This window comes from Heteronotia binoei, chromosome 2 (genome assembly GCF_032191835.1).
Source record: "Heteronotia binoei isolate CCM8104 ecotype False Entrance Well chromosome 2, APGP_CSIRO_Hbin_v1, whole genome shotgun sequence".
Lineage (NCBI taxonomy): Eukaryota > Metazoa > Chordata > Lepidosauria > Squamata > Gekkonidae > Heteronotia > Heteronotia binoei.
In genome coordinates this window covers 184323205-184341224 of record NC_083224.1, presented here as the reverse complement: position 1 = coordinate 184341224, position 18020 = coordinate 184323205, and the positions used below count along the sequence as shown (strand labels likewise).

At 48.3% G+C, this 18020-nt stretch overlaps 1 protein-coding gene across 1 annotated transcript in view; it reads left to right on the top strand.

Moving 5' to 3' along the window:
- FBN3 (fibrillin 3) overlaps positions 1-17768 on the top strand; it is a 209496-nt gene extending 191728 nt beyond the window's left edge. The window contains exons 54-65 of the mRNA XM_060232635.1: positions 548-670; positions 1273-1404; positions 2147-2272; positions 3644-3850; positions 5774-5899; positions 6898-7020; positions 9120-9236; positions 10539-10667; positions 12210-12329; positions 12440-12671; positions 15613-15787; positions 17104-17768. Coding sequence (XP_060088618.1) covers positions 548-670; positions 1273-1404; positions 2147-2272; positions 3644-3850; positions 5774-5899; positions 6898-7020; positions 9120-9236; positions 10539-10667; positions 12210-12329; positions 12440-12671; positions 15613-15787; positions 17104-17475 — 1982 coding nt within the window. The 3' untranslated portion in view covers positions 17476-17768. The remainder of the gene's footprint in view (positions 1-547; positions 671-1272; positions 1405-2146; positions 2273-3643; positions 3851-5773; positions 5900-6897; positions 7021-9119; positions 9237-10538; positions 10668-12209; positions 12330-12439; positions 12672-15612; positions 15788-17103) is intronic.
- The last annotated feature ends 252 nt before the right edge of the window (positions 17769-18020 follow it).

Sequence of the window (18020 nt, the reverse complement as noted above, 5' to 3'; positions counted from 1 at the left end):
TCAAGCTTCCAGTCCATGACTGCAATCTCTCTATTTCATCACACTTAAGGATGTAGGCAGGGCTGGTGCTGCCATAAGGCAGAAGAGGCAAGTGCCTAGAGAGCCACCTGCTGTCCAGGATGCTCCAAGCACTTCCCTCTTTGCCCAGGCCACCCAGCCCCGCTCGGCTTTCCCGCACCGTGGGAAGGTTGAGCGGGGACAGCATTTGCAAGGCCCCATCTGGCCCCACTTGACTTTTCATCACTGCAGGAGGGTTGAGTGGGGGTGGCCTTTGCATGGTGGGTTCCTCAAGAGGAGCCCATTGTGCAGATGGGACCATTTGGCCCCGATCAGCTTTCCCGCACTGCAGGAAAGTTGAGTGGGGGCAGCGTTTGCTGCAAGCTCCTCAGGAGGAGGCCGTTGTGCAAACAATGCCGGCACTCGGGGCCCTCTCCCACTGGAGGGCAGGGCCTTGCTAGGGGCAGCAAAAGTTCCAGTGCCGGCCCTGGGTGCAGGAAGAGTCCTGCAGGAATAGTCTCTCACCTTTCTCCCTCTCCCTTCCCCCTAGATATCAATGAGTGTGCCCTGAACCCATTGCTCTGTGCTTTCCGCTGCATCAACACCCTCGGCTTCTACGACTGCACCTGTCCATCTGGATACACCCTGCGAGACGACCGGAGAATGTGCAAAGGTAAAGACTGTTCCCTGAGACCCACGCTAGATGAAGATACCAAAGGGTTTTGAATAGATAAAAGTGTCCACCCACAATAAGAACTTTAGGATCCAAAGAAACTCCTCAGCCCTTATGTGAACAGGGCTAGGGCTTTTTTCGTTGCAGTAACTCCTTTGTATATTAGGCCATACACCCCTGATGTAGCCAATCCTCCAAGAGTTTACAGGGCTCTTAATACAGAGCCTACTCTAAGCTCCAGAAGAATTGGCTACATCAGGGGTGTGTGACCTAATATGCAAAGGAATATACATCAACTTATATAAGAGCTTTCAGGTCAGACAGTGTCTGGGGAGTACCCCAATCACTATAAGAAATTGTGGATTATGCTCGTTCACTGGTCTTGGCAATGAAGAGATCTGTTTTGTACCATTCGTAGACTTCCTTTTTTGTTTTCATTGGAGCCCGTCTTTCACCACACAGGCTCCAAATTTGACATTCTTGCTATATTAAGGAAAAGAGAACATCCAATGTGTCCTGAGTCCCCACTGTCCGAGCAGATAGGCTCAGGATAATGAGATATTATCAGGAGGCCATTAATTCTCATGTTCTGTCTTCGGCAGATTTGGATGAATGTGTCGAGGGGATGCATGACTGTGAATCACACGGGATGATGTGCAAGAATCTAATTGGCACTTTTGCTTGTATCTGTCCCCCTGGGATGCAGCGCAGGCCCGATGGTGAAGGCTGCACAGGTGATCTTTTTAAAAAACTATTCAAGTTTCTTGTACCATTTGTACCATTCATAGACTTCCCTTTCTGTTTTCATTTAAGCCCGTTTGGTGTAGTGGTTAAGTGCGGACTCTTATCTGGGAGAATCGGGTATGATTCCCCACTCCTCCACTTCCACCTGCTGGAATGGCCTTGGGTCAGCCATAGCTCTCGCAGAATTGTCCTTGAAAGGGCAGCTTCTGGGGAGAGCTCTCAGCCCCACCTACCTCACAGGGTATCCTGTTGTGAGGGAGGAAGGTAAAGGAGATTGTGAGCCACTCTGATACTCTGAGATTCAGAATGCAGGCCAGGATATAAATCCAATATAAATCCAATATTTCCCAGGTATGGTACTGTTTCAAAGCATCCAAAGAGCGCTGCATACTTAACCCCTGCAATCTGTACAACAATCCTTTAAGGCAGGCTAACATCATCTCTCCTATGACAGATGAGAGGTTGAGGGACCTTCAATTTAAAATATTTATATATGAAAACTAAAATCCTAGATCCAAATTATTAAAAGTTTCCAAATATTTTATTGTGTACCCAATGCTTGGTTCAGCCGAAGGCCATTAGGTAATTCCATGGCAGAGACAATGCCTGAACCCAGAACTTCCCAATTCTTTGCTCAACACCTCAGTAAGCTGACTATTCCAGAAGTAGGGGTGAGGATCGCTTCTTATCACAGTCTAAATGACCTGCCTTTTCCTTTTCTGTTGCCCTCAGATGAGAATGAATGCCGTACCAAGCCAGGCATCTGCCCCAATGGGCGCTGTGTGAACACCGTGGGCAGCTATCGCTGTGATTGCAACGAAGGCTTCCAAACCAGCCCCTCTGGCACTGAGTGCCTTGGTAAACAGCTTGTCCACAGCTTTTTCTTGTGCTTTTGGACACCTTGGAGTCTTGTATGTGTGATTGTTGCATGATCAATAGCCAGGTCAGGTTGATGAATCTCAAGGTTTTACCCTCTATAATGGTTTTCAGGCTAAATGCTGATGGGGGAGGGGGGGAGAGTAAAAGGGAAAGCTATGTTCTGATTGGCTGAATCTTAGCTCAGCACCTGCATATTTATCAGACTCTTCCTATAAACCAAGAGCTCTGTGGCGCAGAGTGTTAAAGCTGCAGTACTGCAGTCCTAAGCTCTGCTCACGACCTGAGTTCGATCCCCGGTGGAAGCTGGGTTAGGGTTAGGGTTAGGGTTGACTCAACCTTCCATCCTTCCGAGGTCAGTAAAATGAGTACCCAACTTGCTAGGGGGAAAGCGTAGATGACTGGGGAAGGCAATGGCAAACCACCCCGTAAAAAGTCTGCCGTGAAAACGTGAAAGCAACATCACCCCAGAGTTGGAAACGACTGGACCTTTCCTTTCCTTCCTATAAACCACCAGGTGATATCATCTACCATGTGCTGGTAAGCCTCACCTCCGCCCCTCCAAGCTTGATCCCCAAGCCCTTCCCCGCCCTCAAAGCTTCAGATCTGAATAATCAAGAACCCATGAGAGAGCTTTGTCAACTACTACTCCTGAGCTGCAAAGCCAGGGCTTTTTTTGAGCAGGAACACAGGCCTAATATACAAATGAGTTTATGCTGGGCTTTTTCTACAAAAAAAGCCTAGTGTAAAGCCATCCTCCCCCCCCCCCACAAAAATGCATCATCTTTGGAATTTCTAGCATAATATACAAACACGTGTGATTCAGTTTCCCACATTCAACTTTCTGTTCTCCTAATTTTACTGTTTTACAAAATTCACTATGACAGATGCTGTGGATTTGAAAAAGCAAATCATAAGGGGTATTGAATTCAGCACCACATCACTGTGTTTTATATCTGGGGTGGCCAACGGTTGCTTTCCAGATGTTTTTTGCCTACAACTCCCATCAGCCCCAGCCAGCATGGCTGGAGCTGATGGGAGTTGTGGGCAAAAAAACATCTGGAGAGCTACCATTGGCCACCCCTGTTTTATATAATCAAATCTTCTTTTTTTGCTAAAATGAAAACTAAATGTTTGCTTTGAAAAATATTGGGGAGCATTCAGTACTTTAAAATGTTGGGTTTTGAAAATTCGCCTGGATTTCACGGGTGCTGAATTTTCAAAAACGAAGCCTACTTCGGGTCAATCACAATAGCCTTTTCTTTTCCTCCTTGGGGTTTAATTATTCACCGGGGCCTGTCTGCAGCAGCACGCTGATTTCTCCGTTTCTCTCCCCCTCCACCCCCCGCCCAGATACTCGCCAAGGATTCTGCTTCACCGAAGTGCTCCAAACGATGTGCCAGATGTCTTCCACGAACCGCCACCAGGTCACCAAATCAGAATGCTGTTGTAACGGAGGCCGTGGCTGGGGGCCCCAGTGTGAACTCTGCCCCTTTCCGGGCACTGCCCTCTACAAGAAAATGTGTCCCCATGGGCCAGGCTATACAACTGATGGGAGAGGTGAGTCTGTCCACGTGGAGGTAGAAGAGACTCGTTGTGCTCTCACATCATGCGATGGGTAGATCCAGGTGAGCAGCCATGTTGGTCTGAAGCAGATGAACAAAGCAGGAGTCAAGTGTCACCTTTAAGACCAACAAAGTTTTATTCAGAACGTAAACTTTCATGTGCTAAAAGCACACTTCTTATCCCTCATCTGAAGAAGTGTGCTTTTAGCGCACGAAAGCTTACGTTCTGAATAAAACATTGTTGGTCTTAAAGGTGAAACTTGACTCCTGCTTTGTTCTCATGCGATGGGGATACATTAACGTAACGTATGAAGCTGCCGCCTATCATTGGTCCGTCTGGCCTAGTATTGCCTACTCTGGTTGTTGGCAGCCCTCCAGGGTCTCAGGTGGACAAAGGTTGTTCCCATCATCTGAGATCCTATTAACTGGAGATGGCAGGGACTGAACTTAGGACCTTCTGCCTGCAGTCCATGAACTTTGTGGCCATTGACCAGTATTTCAGCAGTTCCTACTCAAGTCTCTGTCCCCTTGAACCAGAGCATTTTTCATAATACCGTGAAGCTAAGCGATAGCTCCAGCTGCAGACCAACCCCCCCCCACACACACACACACACAATGCATTTCAAGACACTTCCGCGCTGTCTAGTTAACTCCCGTGATCTTTTTGGTGAAACTGAAAAAAAGAAGATTGGTGATGCTTTCCAATTAACCTTAACTGAAATTTTGCCCTGACCTGGATGGACCAGGCTAGCCTGATCTCATCCAATCTTGGAAGCTAAGCAGGGTCAGCCGTGGTTCGTATTTGGATGGGAGACCACCAAGGAAGTCCACACAAGAGGCCAGCAATGGCAAGCCACCTCTGAACTTCTCTTGCCTTGAAAATCGTGTAGGGTCTCCATAAGTTGGTTGTGACTTCATCGCCCTTTCCACCATCAGCAACTGAAACTTTAGTTACAGAAACACCACCCTTTCTTTTACGTTTTTAACACCAGCGCTCCAGTAGAGAAATGCCTTTCCAAGCTGACCCTCTTTTTAACTAGGGAGCCAACCTTATAGATGAAAAGCAAATGCTTGACAAGTGACCTGTGCCTACCCTTGAGTCCTAACCTCTAAGAACATAAGAGAAGCCATGTTGGATCAGGCCAATGGCCCATCCAGTCCAACACTCTGTGTCACACATAAGAACATAAGAGAAGCCATGTTGGATCAGGCCAATGGCCCATCCAGTCCAACACTCTGTGTCACACATAAGAACATAAGAGAAGCCATGTTGGATCAGGCCAATGGCCCATCCAGTCCAACACTCTGTGTCACACATAAGAACATAAGAGAAGCCATGTTGGATCAGGCCAATGGCCCATCCAGTCCAACACTCTGTGTCACACATAAGAACATAAGAGAAGCCATGTTGGATCAGGCCAATGGCCCATCTAGTCCAACACTCTGTGTCACACAGTGGCCAAAAAATTTTATATATACACACACACACACACACACTGTGGCTAATAGCCACTGATAGACCTCTACTCCATATTTTTATCTAAACCCCTCTTGAAGGTGGCCATGCTTGTGGCCGCCACCACCTCCTGCGGCACCTCCTCTACTCTCAGCTAACACCAAAGATTTCCTGCAAATAATCTTAGGAGCTGCCCGGGCTTTTTTTCTAGCAGGAACTCCTTTGCATATTAGTTCACACACCCCTGTTGTAGCCAATCCTCCTGGAGCTTACGGTAGGCCCTGTACTAAGAGCCCTGTAAGCTCTTGGAGGATTGGCTACAGCAGGGGTGTGTGGCCTAATAGGCAAAGGAGTTCCTACTACAAAAAAGCCCTGATGTTAGGAACTGCCATTCTGGGATTGCACTGACACAGGACTTCCTCTCTCTCTTCCCCTCTCTTTCCTGCCCCCATGTGCATGCAGATATCGATGAATGCAAGGTGCTTCCCAATCTCTGCAATAATGGCCAGTGCATCAACAGCATGGGTTCTTTCCGCTGCCACTGCAGAGTGGGCTACGCCACAGACCTCACCGGCACGGCTTGCCAGGGTAAGTGGGACACGCAGGTTGTTGCGTCTGGCAACTGGCAGCCAGCTTAGTTGTGCTCAGTTACATCTGGCAGCCAGCTTAGTTGTGCTCAGTTACATCTGCACCAGCAATCTGATCGGGGTTTTTAAATAATAGCCCACCCCCAATTCCAATGCACTTCAGCTTTGCGCTTAAGATTTTACGTGAAGCTGTAGAATGGCTGCTGTCCTTTGGTGCAGGTTTAGACCAGCCCTGTAGGGTTCTGAAGCAGGATGTTTAGTGGAGTCCTGATACTTGGAGATAGCCCTTTCAGCAGCATCACACTTTCTAGCAGTGGTTAGAGCAGGGGCAGCCAAACTGGATGAATGTAAGAACCACATAGAATAAATGACAGATGTTTGAGATCTGCAAGACAGGGAAGGGAGGGGAGGAGTGGTGGAAGGAAAGAAACTTTAATCTGAAATGCATTTTCCAAGCCACTGGTTGGCTTGACTTGGAGAAGTGATTAAACAGCGAAATGCCTTCTCCAAGCTAGCCAACAGGGTGGGGGGGGGGCTTCAAGATCTACACAATATGTGTGAAAGAACCACAATATGTGTGAAGGAGCCACAATTTAACCACTCCTGGATTTGAGTCACAATTCGGGTATGAATACAGTTACGGTTAGGATTAGGGTTGGGTTTAAAGTAGCATGCATACCATACTTAAAGCTATAATGTTGATGGGGAAAAGTTTTGGATGTTTTTCCATTCTCCATCATAGCCTGTAAGAAGAGCCCTGTAAGCTCTTGGAGGATTGGCTACATCAGGGGGGTGTAGCCTAATATGCAAACGAATTCCTGCTAGAAAAAAAGCCCTGGTTCCATGGGTCAATTCGCCCCAAGAAGACGTTTACACAGCTGGGTTGAAAGTGCTGGTCTCAGCACTCAGTTGTCCCAGCAGATGTCTGGGAAGATTTTGAAAGTGGCGTGGTAGGCTAGAGCTTTCCTTCCTGTCTCACCCCGGTTCTCTTGCCCTTAGACTTGGATGAGTGCAATCAGTCTCCCAAGCCGTGTAATTTCATCTGCAAGAACACGGAAGGTAGTTTCCAGTGCTCCTGTCCCAGGGGATACATCCTGCAGGAGGATGGGAAAACTTGCAAAGGTAAGTCGGGGTGGGGTGGGGTGGGGGGTGTCCCTGCAATCAAAAGCAGCACAGGATAAGGACCAGTCTTGCTGTGGGTGTCTAAAGTTGCACATGATACATTATGCCGGAAGTGTAAGAATGCGACCAGAACTTTTGTCACCACTTGTGGTGGAAGTGTTCTACTGGAAAGACTTAAAACTTCTACTGCAAGTACCCCGATGTCAAAGATGTGAGATGCAATCTGCAAATTCCTGGAATTTGTATAGTCTCCTGTACAGGTAGTGATTAAGAATTAGAGGTGTCCCCCAAATTCACACTCACCTGAGTTCGTATTGCAGTTCAGAATGCACGTCTCCAAGCCAAGGTAAGTATTGTCGCTGAGGGTTCTTCTCCATGGGGTGGTTGGAATGAAAGTGGGGAGACAGGAAACCATAGAGGCTGACTCCGGGAAGGGTAGAACTTCTCCTAGAGTTCCCAAGAACACTACTCAGCAACGGTATTCCCTCTAAGCTGAGTTAGTGTGAACTAGCTCAGGTTTTTAGCCTCTGGTTCATACATTTTTGTTTTAGCTCAAGGAAAATGGCCCCATACCAAACTAATTTATGCAGTGGCTCACAAAGTAGAATTTTTGCTCACCAGACTCCACAGCTTAGACGTAATATTGCTTGGGAGTGCTACATAGATTCTGGATTCACTGCTGTACTTGGAAGAAACCAGTGTATTTGCCTTTTTGTGTGTGTGTGTGTGTGTAAAATAGATTGGTTTACCAAGCTCTCATCCTTAATCAAGCACAGAAGGGTTTGATCACTACCAATAGATTTGTTTAGCTGTTATCGGGGGTGGAATTCTAGCAGGAGCTCCTTTGCATATTAGGCCACACACTCTGATGTAGCCAATCCTCCAAGAGCTTACAAGAAAGAGCCTTGTAAGCTCTCGGAGGATTGGCTACATCAGGGGTGTGTGGCCTAATAGGCAAAGGAGCTCCTGCTAGAATTCCACCCCTGGCTGTTATATCTTTAGTTATTATAAAGTTTAGTTATTATCAATACTATTATAATTGTTTAGAGAAAGTATTATTACATTTTTGAACATTTCTTGTATACGTTAAAAACTGAAAATAAATAAATGAAAAGGATCTGCTAAGGAGTTACTAAGAATGGTTATCCTACATGTGTGCCAGATTGGGAAAAATACCTACAACAGGATAAGGGAACAAGGTATACAGGGTCTGCGAGCTACTTCAAATAAATTATTATTTTTCTGCATGTTTTCTTTGGGAGAGGGGGAGTCTCTTGAACTTGCATGAATGCCGATATTTGTGGATGGGCCACTTTTTACTCCCTTTGTAGTAGACATTTTGACTATCAAGTTCACTTTTAGGAATGATATATCATTACGGGATAGAGCCGTGTGGTTGGAGAGAGCTTGCCGATCAGAAGGAGACATGGCTGCTTGCAGCCTTCATAACCGGCAGAGAACCATGTGGGGAGCACTGTTGCAAGAGAAAAAGAAGAGAGGACAACGTACACTCTCACCTGACTGCCTACACTTATCCAGTGGGCCTTACGGCTCCACAGTCTGCTGGGGCAATGCTTGTTCTCAAGTCCCGAGTCGCTTAGGAGAAAGAGTTTATGGGCATATGAATAGTTTAAATAAATTGAAATAAATTGAAATAAATAAAGATTGATGATGTCCTCGTCGCAGCCACTTCTTTTTGTTCCGTACCACAAAAAACGGAGTGGGGAAATCGACTGAACCGGACTGTCAGCAGCTTCTGGTGTAGTCAGCTTCCCTAAAGAGAAGAGGAGAGCCAGTTTGGTGTAGTGGTTAAGTGTGCGGACTCTTATCTGGGAGAACTGGGTTTGATTCCCCACTCCTCCACTTGCACCTGCTGGAATGGCCTTGGGTCAGCCATAGCTCTGGCAGAGGTTGTCCTTGAAAGGGCAGCTTCTGTGAGAGCTCTCTCAGCCCCACCCACCTCACAGGGTGTCTGTTGTGGGGGAGGAAAGTAAAGGAGATTGTGAGCCGCTCTGAGACTCTTCGGAGTGGAGGGCGGGATATAAATCCAATATCTTTAAAGGAAGAATTAACCCGCTCTTGTTTTCTTGGTGGTCCAGACCTGGATGAGTGCTCCACAAAACAACACAACTGCCAGTTCTTGTGCGTTAACGTCATTGGGGGCTTCAATTGCAAGTGTCCCCCTGGATTCACCCAGCATCATTCTTCCTGTATTGGTGAGTTACCCTTCCTCCCACCCAAAACGGAAGGTTAAGAGTTCCTGGGAGACCAGATGAAAGAATGCTTGGGAGGGGTCAAAGAAGAGGGCGTGGGGAAAGTTGTTTTTCCACATTCTCATTTTCCTCGCTTGTGTGTTCCTGTTGCTTTGGGGGCTTCTGTTCCATATGTGTTTTGGTCCCTCTAGTGGTCGATTTGATATTACGTGTGTTTATGTCCGGCATATCTCTCTGTAGAATTAAACTGCAGGTTTTTATGCAGAACATACAGCGATGTAATATTGAATCACCTGCTAGAAGAAGCAAAACACACACAGAGGAAGACAGAAGCAAAGAAAATGAGAATGCAGAACAGTTCAATGTTTTTAAAAATAGATTGTATTTCACTCTATTATTATTATCAGGGCTCACTTTGAAGCAGGAGTTACTTTGCATATTAGACCACACACCCCTGATGTAGCCAATCCTCCTGAAGTTTACAGTAGGCCCTGTAGGAAGAGCCCTGTAAGCTGTTGGAGGATTGACTACATCAGGGGTGTGTGGCCTAATATGCAAAGGAGCTCCTGCTACAAAGAAAGCCCTGATTATTACCATGATTATTGTTGGTGCACCAAATTCAGTGCGTGCAGTGCCTTCCATTTAAGGAAAAGTAGACATTGCCCCCCAAAAAATCTAAAATAGCAATGGTCTAGTAACTGGGGCACATCCAATTTCAGAATTCACTTTAGAAATGGTCACAGTTCAAGCATGGAGTTCTGGAACTAACTGGACAGGGAAAACCACTTTTCTCAAGCAGAAGGAAAAGTGGTGGAAAGTGCCCACAAGTCACAGCCGACTTACAGCGACCCCATAGGGTTTTTAAGGCAAGGGACATTCAGAGGTGGGTTGTCATTACCTGCCTCTGTGTCACGGCCCTGGTATTCCTTGGAAGTCTCTCATCCAACTACTAGCCAGAGCCGCCCCTGTTTAGCTTTTGAGATTTGATGAGATCAGGCTAGCCTGCTCTATCTAGGTCAGGGTCAGAAGAGTAGTCAGTAGGAAAATTATTTTAGGGGTCTCAAGCAGGTTAGCCCAGTCGCATGTCATCAAGGGAGTCTCAAGATCCCTGAACTTGCTTTCCGGTTATGTTTGGAGAAAATTCTTCCCATTGACTCCTAAATCAATGTTACATCACCCTGATATATTCTAGATGGTGCAATTAAACAGTTGTGTTGACACATATGTGTCCACCTTGTGGAGGGTGGGTGGAGCTTGTTCCCTGGACCACTCACACACCATGCAATCTTGTGATTTCCCCTGCAGATAACAACGAATGCACAACCCAGCCCACCCTTTGTGGGGCTAAAGGACAATGCCTGAACACTCCAGGGAGCTACAACTGCGAATGCCAGAAAGGATTTGCTCTTGACAGTTCCGGCAGCAGTTGCGAAGGTATTGAGGAGCTGTTGCCTTACCACCTTTTTCAGCAGCATGCTTTATGGTAGTTATGCTGCCTTGTTTTCAGGCAGTAACCCATTGCCGCCGCTAAAGGACACAGGAATAGCCAAACTCCAGCTTCAGGCAACTATAAGAGTTAGTATTTTGTTGTTTGATTGCACTGGTTTCAGTTTTGACCTGGCTCTTTGAAATATTTATTTTAAAATAAATACATTCAGAGGCATCTGCTGCTTTTGCGCCAGAATATGTATAAGGAATATCAATTAGTGGCAGGAAAGGAAAGGTCCCCTGTGCAAACACCAGTCGTTTCCGACTCTGGGGTGACATTGCTTTCACAACGTTTTCACGGCAGACTTTTTACGGTGTGGTTTGCCGTTGCCTTCCCCAATCATCTACACTTCCCCCCCAGCAAGCTGGGTACTCATTTTACCGACCTCAGAAGGATGGAAGGCTGTCAGCCTCGTGCTGGCTACCTGAAAACCCAGCTTTCGCCGGGGATTGAACTCGGGTCGTGAGCAGACCTTAAGACTGCTGTACTGCAGCTTTAATACTCTGCGCCACAGGGCTCTTGTAATTAGTGGCAGAGAGAGAGATTGTTTCTATTTGAAAGTATATATTCCGGGCTGTGGACTCTGAGCTATCTACATGCATTTGAACTCCTTCCCTTTAAGAGTGTATTTACCCCAGCAGCACAGGGGAACAATTCCTTCGAGTCTGTTGTTCTTTGCTTGTTTGGAGTTGAGATGTAAAGCATTTATCTTTTGTAACAATATACAATATAACAACAATATACAATATACGGTAAGTCGAGGGTCCGAGCACGTTCTTTGGTTCAATCCTGGATTATTTCGCTCCACTCAGGTTGGGGGAAGTTGACAAGGTCCTCTATACTGTACGTCCCACTACCTACGATTTGGATCCGTGTCCATCCTGGTTGATAGGTGCTCGCCGGTCGGAATTAAGAACCCCATTGCAGGAGATTATTAACAGGGCCCCTGATTGAAGGAACCTTTCCCACACCCCTTAAGGAGGCAGTGGTACACCCTCTCCTCCAAAAACCATCTCTGGGCCCGGGCATATTGGCAAGCTACCGGCTGGTGTCTAACTTGCCTTTTGGGGTAGTCATTGAGAAGCCACAGGGATTTTTGGATGATGCGTCTGCCTTAGGTCCATTTCAGTCCGGCTTCCATCCAGGCCACAGGATGGAGACTGTACTGGTTGCCCTCGTGGATGATCTCTTGAGACATCTGGATCGGGGCAACTCGGCAGGTAGGAGATAGGGGGAGGGCGGGATATAAATTTGATTAAATAAATATCGAACGCTCTTGAAATATATTTTTGAAAACATTTCTGTATTTACACATTTAGTAATTGCGGCCACAAGCGTTCATAGCTTTTTGCACCCACCTCAGGCCTGACATCTGACCGTCATGTATCATTTTGCTGGTCTTTTTTGGTGCAGGAACAAATCTTGATGAAAGAACTAGCCGTCTGAGGCTTAGCCCTTGACCCTCAGGCCTTTTTCTTTTACCATAGATGTGGACGAATGTGACGGGAACCACCGGTGCCAGCACGGGTGCCAGAACGTGCTGGGGGGCTACCGCTGTGGCTGCCCCCAAGGGTACGTCCAGCACTACCAATGGAACCAGTGTGTGGGTAAGTCTGTCACTGGGATTGGTTGGCGGCTTCTCCCCGACTTGGGACTCCTTCTAGGCATCAGGTACCCCATGACCCCCAGCTATCCCTCTTTCCACTTTTGGCCCCAGACGAGAACGAGTGCTCCAGCTCCACCACCTGCGGCTCGGCCTCCTGCTACAACACCCTGGGGAGCTTCAAATGCATTTGCCCCTCTGGCTTCGACTTTGACCAGGCCTTTGGGGGCTGCCAAGACGTGAATGAGTGCGTGGCAGGGGGAAGCCCCTGCAGCTACGGATGCTCCAATACAGAGGGTGGCTACCTGTGCGGCTGCCCCAGCGGGTACTTTCGGGCAGGGCAAGGGTAAGTGTGTGACCTTACATCAGTTACAATGAACACTGATATACCTGCAGGTGGGGAGGGTGTGGAATTTTCTTTCCAGCTAGGGTAGCCACAGTCCCTCGTAGGGAGGTGTAATAAAATGAGCCTTGATCCAAAGTAAAACAGGTAGTCGACAAGTGCAAATGAGCCAATGTCCCGTTAATGTTCCTGGAATATCTTGTTGTGCACCTTCTTTATGCTGTAGGGTTGCTCATCCCCAGGTGGGGGCAGGGGATCCCCTGATTTGGAAACCCTCCCCCACTTCCGGGTAATCAGAAAGCGGGGTGGGGGGGGGAGGGAAATGTCTGCTGGCACTCCATAATTCCCTATGGAGACCTATCCCCAGGGGGTATAATGGAGAATTGATCCATGGGGCTCTGAAGGGCCTCTTTTTTGAAGCAGAGGCACCAGATTTGCAGCATAGCATCCGATGCCTCTCCTCGTGGGCATTCGATGAAATTGCTGAGCAGTCAGGTTAAAACAGATAAAAGGAAGTACTTCTTCACCCAAAGGGTGATTAACATGTGGAATTCACTGCCACAGGAGGTGGTGGCGGCCACAAGCATAGCCAGCTTCAAGAGGGGATTGGATAAAAATATGGAGCAGAGGTCCATCAGTGGCTATTAGCCACAGTATATGTGTGTGTGTGTACACACACACACACATATATTGGCCACTGTGTGACACAGAGTGTTGGACTGGATGGGCCATTGACCTGATCCAACATGGCTTCTCTTATGTTCTTATGCTCTTATGTTCTCAAAACACCCTTCAAGTTTCAAAAGGATGGACAAGGGGTCCAATTCTATGAGCCCCCAAAGAAGGTGCCCCTATCCTTCATTATTTCCAGTGGAGGGAAGGCATATAAAAAGTGTGCAGTCCCTTTAAATATGAAGGCCAGAACTCCCTTTGGAGTTCAATTGTGCTTGTCACAAACAACCTTGCTCCTGGCCCCACCCCAATGTCTCCTGGCTCCACCCTCAAAGTCCCCAGATATTTCTTGAATTGGACTTGGCAACCCTATTATGCTGTGCTATGTGGGTCCAGTTTAACCAAAATTTCTAAAATCACTTCTGGCATTGGTACATACGCAGCTGGCTGTGGGTTTGTTGTTCCTTCAGCTCACCTGCAGCTTGTCCCTTATAGCTACCTTTGTGTGTGTGGAGAACAAGCCATTGATTGCTTCAGGATTGTTGTGAGTGTTTGATATCATCTCCTCCGAACTGGTGGAGGCTCTGCAAGCAGGGCCGTCTCACCCACTAGGCAAACTAGGCGGTTGCCTAGGGCGCCAAGAGGCAGGGGGCATCGAATTGGGCATCCCCCGCTTCCAGTGTTAAAGGCAACTGGCTAGTTTGCCTCCCTCCCCCCAGCGCCACCACCAGCCTCCTTCTGCTCACCGCCGCGCTCCGCTCGCCCCACCACCGCCGCAAGCCCCCTCCAGCCCACCACTGCTACCGTGCTGCTCTCACCGCCACCACCGCTACTGCTGCTGCGCTCCGCTCACTCCCCCCTCGCCCCACTCGCTGCGACTACAGCCCTACTGGCTTATTGCAGCCCGCACCTGTGGATTTGGTTAAACGCGCAGGCATGGGTGGCAACAAAGCGCAGCGGGGGGGGAGTGGAGCGCAGCTGCGGCAGGCTGGAGGAGGCTGGTGGCAGCCGCGGCGGCAGTGCGGGGGGAGAGCAGAGTGTGGTGGCGGCGGGCAGGAGGCTGGTGGCGGCTGCAGCCGCAGCGGTGGCTGGGGGAGTGGAGCGCGCCCAGGGGGGCACTGGTGGGGGGTACCTGCCTAGGGCACCATTGGCTCTCGAGTCGCCGCTGCCTGCAAGAAGTCCAGATAGAGCAAATTCCAGATAGAGATGCTTTCAGTAGAGACGCCAGGAACTACAAATTCACGTTTGTGTGCATGGCTGGGAGATTGTACTCAAAGCCACAGGTCTCAGTTCCCGGCAGAAGAGGTCAAGAGCATTGTCAGCCAACTGAAAATGTCATATTTTATTTCTTCTTTGAGAGATGGGTGACTCGAGCCCCAGGTCTTCAGCCAGATCTGGTGTCGTGGTTAAGGGTGCAGACTCTTTTCTGGGAGAACCGGGTTTGATTCCCCACTCCTCCACTTGCAGCTGCTGGAATGGCCTTGGGTCAGCCATAGCTCTCCCAGAGCTGTCTTTGAAAGGGCAGCTTCTGGGAGAGCTCTCTCAGCCCCACTTACCTCACAGGGCATCTGTTGTGGGGAAGGAAGAAAAAGGAGATTGTAAGCTGCTCTGAGACTCTGTTCTTGAAAGGGCAGCTTCTGCGAGAGCTCTCTCAGCTCCACCTAAGAGCATAAGAGAAGCCATGTTGGATCAGGCCAGTGGCCCATCCAGTCCAACGCTCTGTATCACACAGTGGCCAAAAAACCAGGTGCCATCAGGAGGTCCATCAGTGGGGCCAGGACCCTAGAAGCCCTCCTACTTGTACGCCCCCCCCCCCAAGCACCAAGAATACAGAGCATGTGGCTAAGAGCCACTGAATGCACTGGCACCTGCCTCACAGGGTGTCTGTTGTGTGAGAAGGTAAAGGAGATTGTAGGCCACTCTGAGACTGTGTCCTTGAAATGACAGCTTCTGGGAGAGCTCCCTCAGCCCCACCTACTTCACAGGGTGTCTGTTGTGAGGGAGGAAGGCAAAGGAGATTGTAAACCACTCTGAGATTCGTGTGAAGGGCGGGGTATAAATCCAGTATCTTCTTTTTCTTCTTGGGTCTTTGGAGGTGCTCTACAATGCTAACCCCCAAAGGCTTGGCTTCCTGAAATGCATGGGAGCTGAAGGGAGGCTAAGATATACATAATTCAACTGAGAAGAGATTGATAAAGAGAGGGGGTGACAGGAAGAGGTAAGGGGGCATCGTCCCCTCTCATTTCCTCTCTTACCTTTCCTGGAACTTCAGGCACTGCGTCTCTGGGCTAGGATTCGGCAAGGAGGCCTACCTGCCTGCCCCTCTGGAGGAAGATGAGGAGAACCTCTTGTCGCCTGAAGCGTGTTATGAATGCAAAGTCAATGGCTATCCCAAGAGAGGTCGTCACCGGCGTAGCATCAATGGCACCGAGGAGCATCAGATACCGGTGGGAAGGGGGAGAGAGTCGGTTCCAAGCAAATCCAGTCGGCCGAGCCCAAATGGGCTCTTTCATATGGGCTCACCAGAAGCCAAACTCTATCTCAGGACGTTAAGCAATTGTTGTTATTTATTTCGGAATCTTTCCTAAGAGTAAAACGCAGAGATTGCTTACATCCCTTAAATTTAAACATCAGAATTTAAACATCATACATGGAATTTCTGCACTAGGGAAACATATTCACCTAACTACACAGTGGAGTTTTCTATTTCAAGATTGCATGGAGTCAATCTGTGGGAGAGTGATGTTTGGGGGTTTTAAAAAGAGGGGGGGAAATCTGCCTCTTTTTAAAATGGAAAACTGGCATTTGTAACAAATGGATTTCTGGTGATCCCAAGAAACAGTGATCTTAAAAACACATCACTGATACGCACTGCTCGATTTCTCTCTCACTGAGCCTTCTGGAATTGCTGATTCGAATTGAATTAATTTAAAATGAGTGATATTTTAACATACCTTCATACACCCAGGGGTGGAATTCTAGCAGGAGCTCCTTTGCGTATTAAGCCACACACCCTGATGTCGTCAATCCTCCAAGAGCTTACAAGGCTCTTTTTTTTGTAAGCTCTTGGAGGATTGGCTACATCAGGGGTGTGTGGCCTAATATGCAAAGAAGCTCCTGCTAGAATCCCACCCCTGCATACATCACTGTTTGCTTTTAAGGTGCCACAACACTGGCCTTTTGTTGTTTTGATTGCCTGCCGAATATTTGAGAATTCGTTTTCCCATCTGGATTTTCATGTCAGCTAGGTCAGGGGTTCCTAATGTGGTGCCCTTGGGCACCATGGCACCTGCTGTCACCCACCAAATATTTTTAGAAAGTAGATGGGGCCAACTTGGATACTTGCCCACTAGGGCTTTTGATTGGCCACTGGAGATCCAATTGACTGGGCTGATTAAAATAACATTGTTTTGGTGGCAACTGCCATCATGCTGTTGGTTTTATACTCTCTTGCTCCTCTTTTGTTGTGTATTTTTAAATCCCGCCCCTTTCCCTGTAATTGGGCTTCTTCCATATGTGGCGCCATCTCCTGTAGCAGCCATTTTGTGGTTGGCTCCACTTCCTGCAGCAGCCATTTTGTGGTGGCACCCGCCACCCTGTGTCAGAATTCCAAATGTGTCCATGGATTCAAGAAGGTTGGGAACCCCTGAACTTGGCATTTCAGATAGTTTTAAGGGTGGAAGGGGAGCATTGCCATTGCTTTCAGGCTGCATCCCGCCTTCTCCTTGCCCTGAGCTCTTTTTCTCCCTCCTGCAAACAGGAGCCAGGAGTCAGCTTGGCCAGCATAGACGTGGAGACGCCCTTGACCATAGCACTGAACCTGTCCGATCTCAGGAGAAAGGAGCACATCCTGGAACTTCTCCCTGCCGTGGCTCCCCTGGAGAACCGTGTCCGCTATGCCATCTCCCGGGGGAATGAGGATGGCTTCTTCCACATCCATCAGAAGGAAGGGCTCAGCTACCTGCACCTGACTCACAAGCAGGCCTCTCCCGGCACCTACCTCTTGGAGATCATCAGCATGCCGCTGTACCGCAAACGGGAACTGCAGAAACTTGAGGCCCTGAAAGATCTCGACTACCTCGCTGGAGAGCTGGGCCAGGTGCTCAAAATGAGGTTGCACCTCCACCTCTTTTAACTCCCCCAAAAGAGACGCCAACAAAACCAAGGGCTCAGGCTGCGCACCGCCCCACACCATTCTGCCCCCACCCCCGGAAATTGGCATCTCCTCCTTCTGCCATTTTCTGTTCCCTAGCCCACAGGTTTGCCATGGGGGACCAAATTTAGAACAGCCCTAGTCTCAGAACCAAATCTATTCTGTTCTCCAAAACCCTCTCTTCCAGTCGGCGAGTCCTTCCCAGTCCATGACAGGTAACTTCTGCAATTTGCCATGTTCCTCTGAATAAGAAATTGTGGAGAAGGCCAGAGGAAGGAGCCGTGCAGATAACACCATCTTCTTAGGAGGATCCTTCTCGGCCTGTTTCTCTTGCCCTGCTTTCAAACAGGGAGGATTCAAAAGTTCTCACCTAAGTGTCTTCCTGGATCTTGAATTCTCCAATTTACCCGAACTTCTTGCCAAACTTGATCCAAGCCATTCAAAATCTTCCATGGTTTCGTTGTTCTCGGTTTTTTCATTTACAAATTTCGCAGAGCTCTCATGATGAGCCACACCATTCCGTTCTT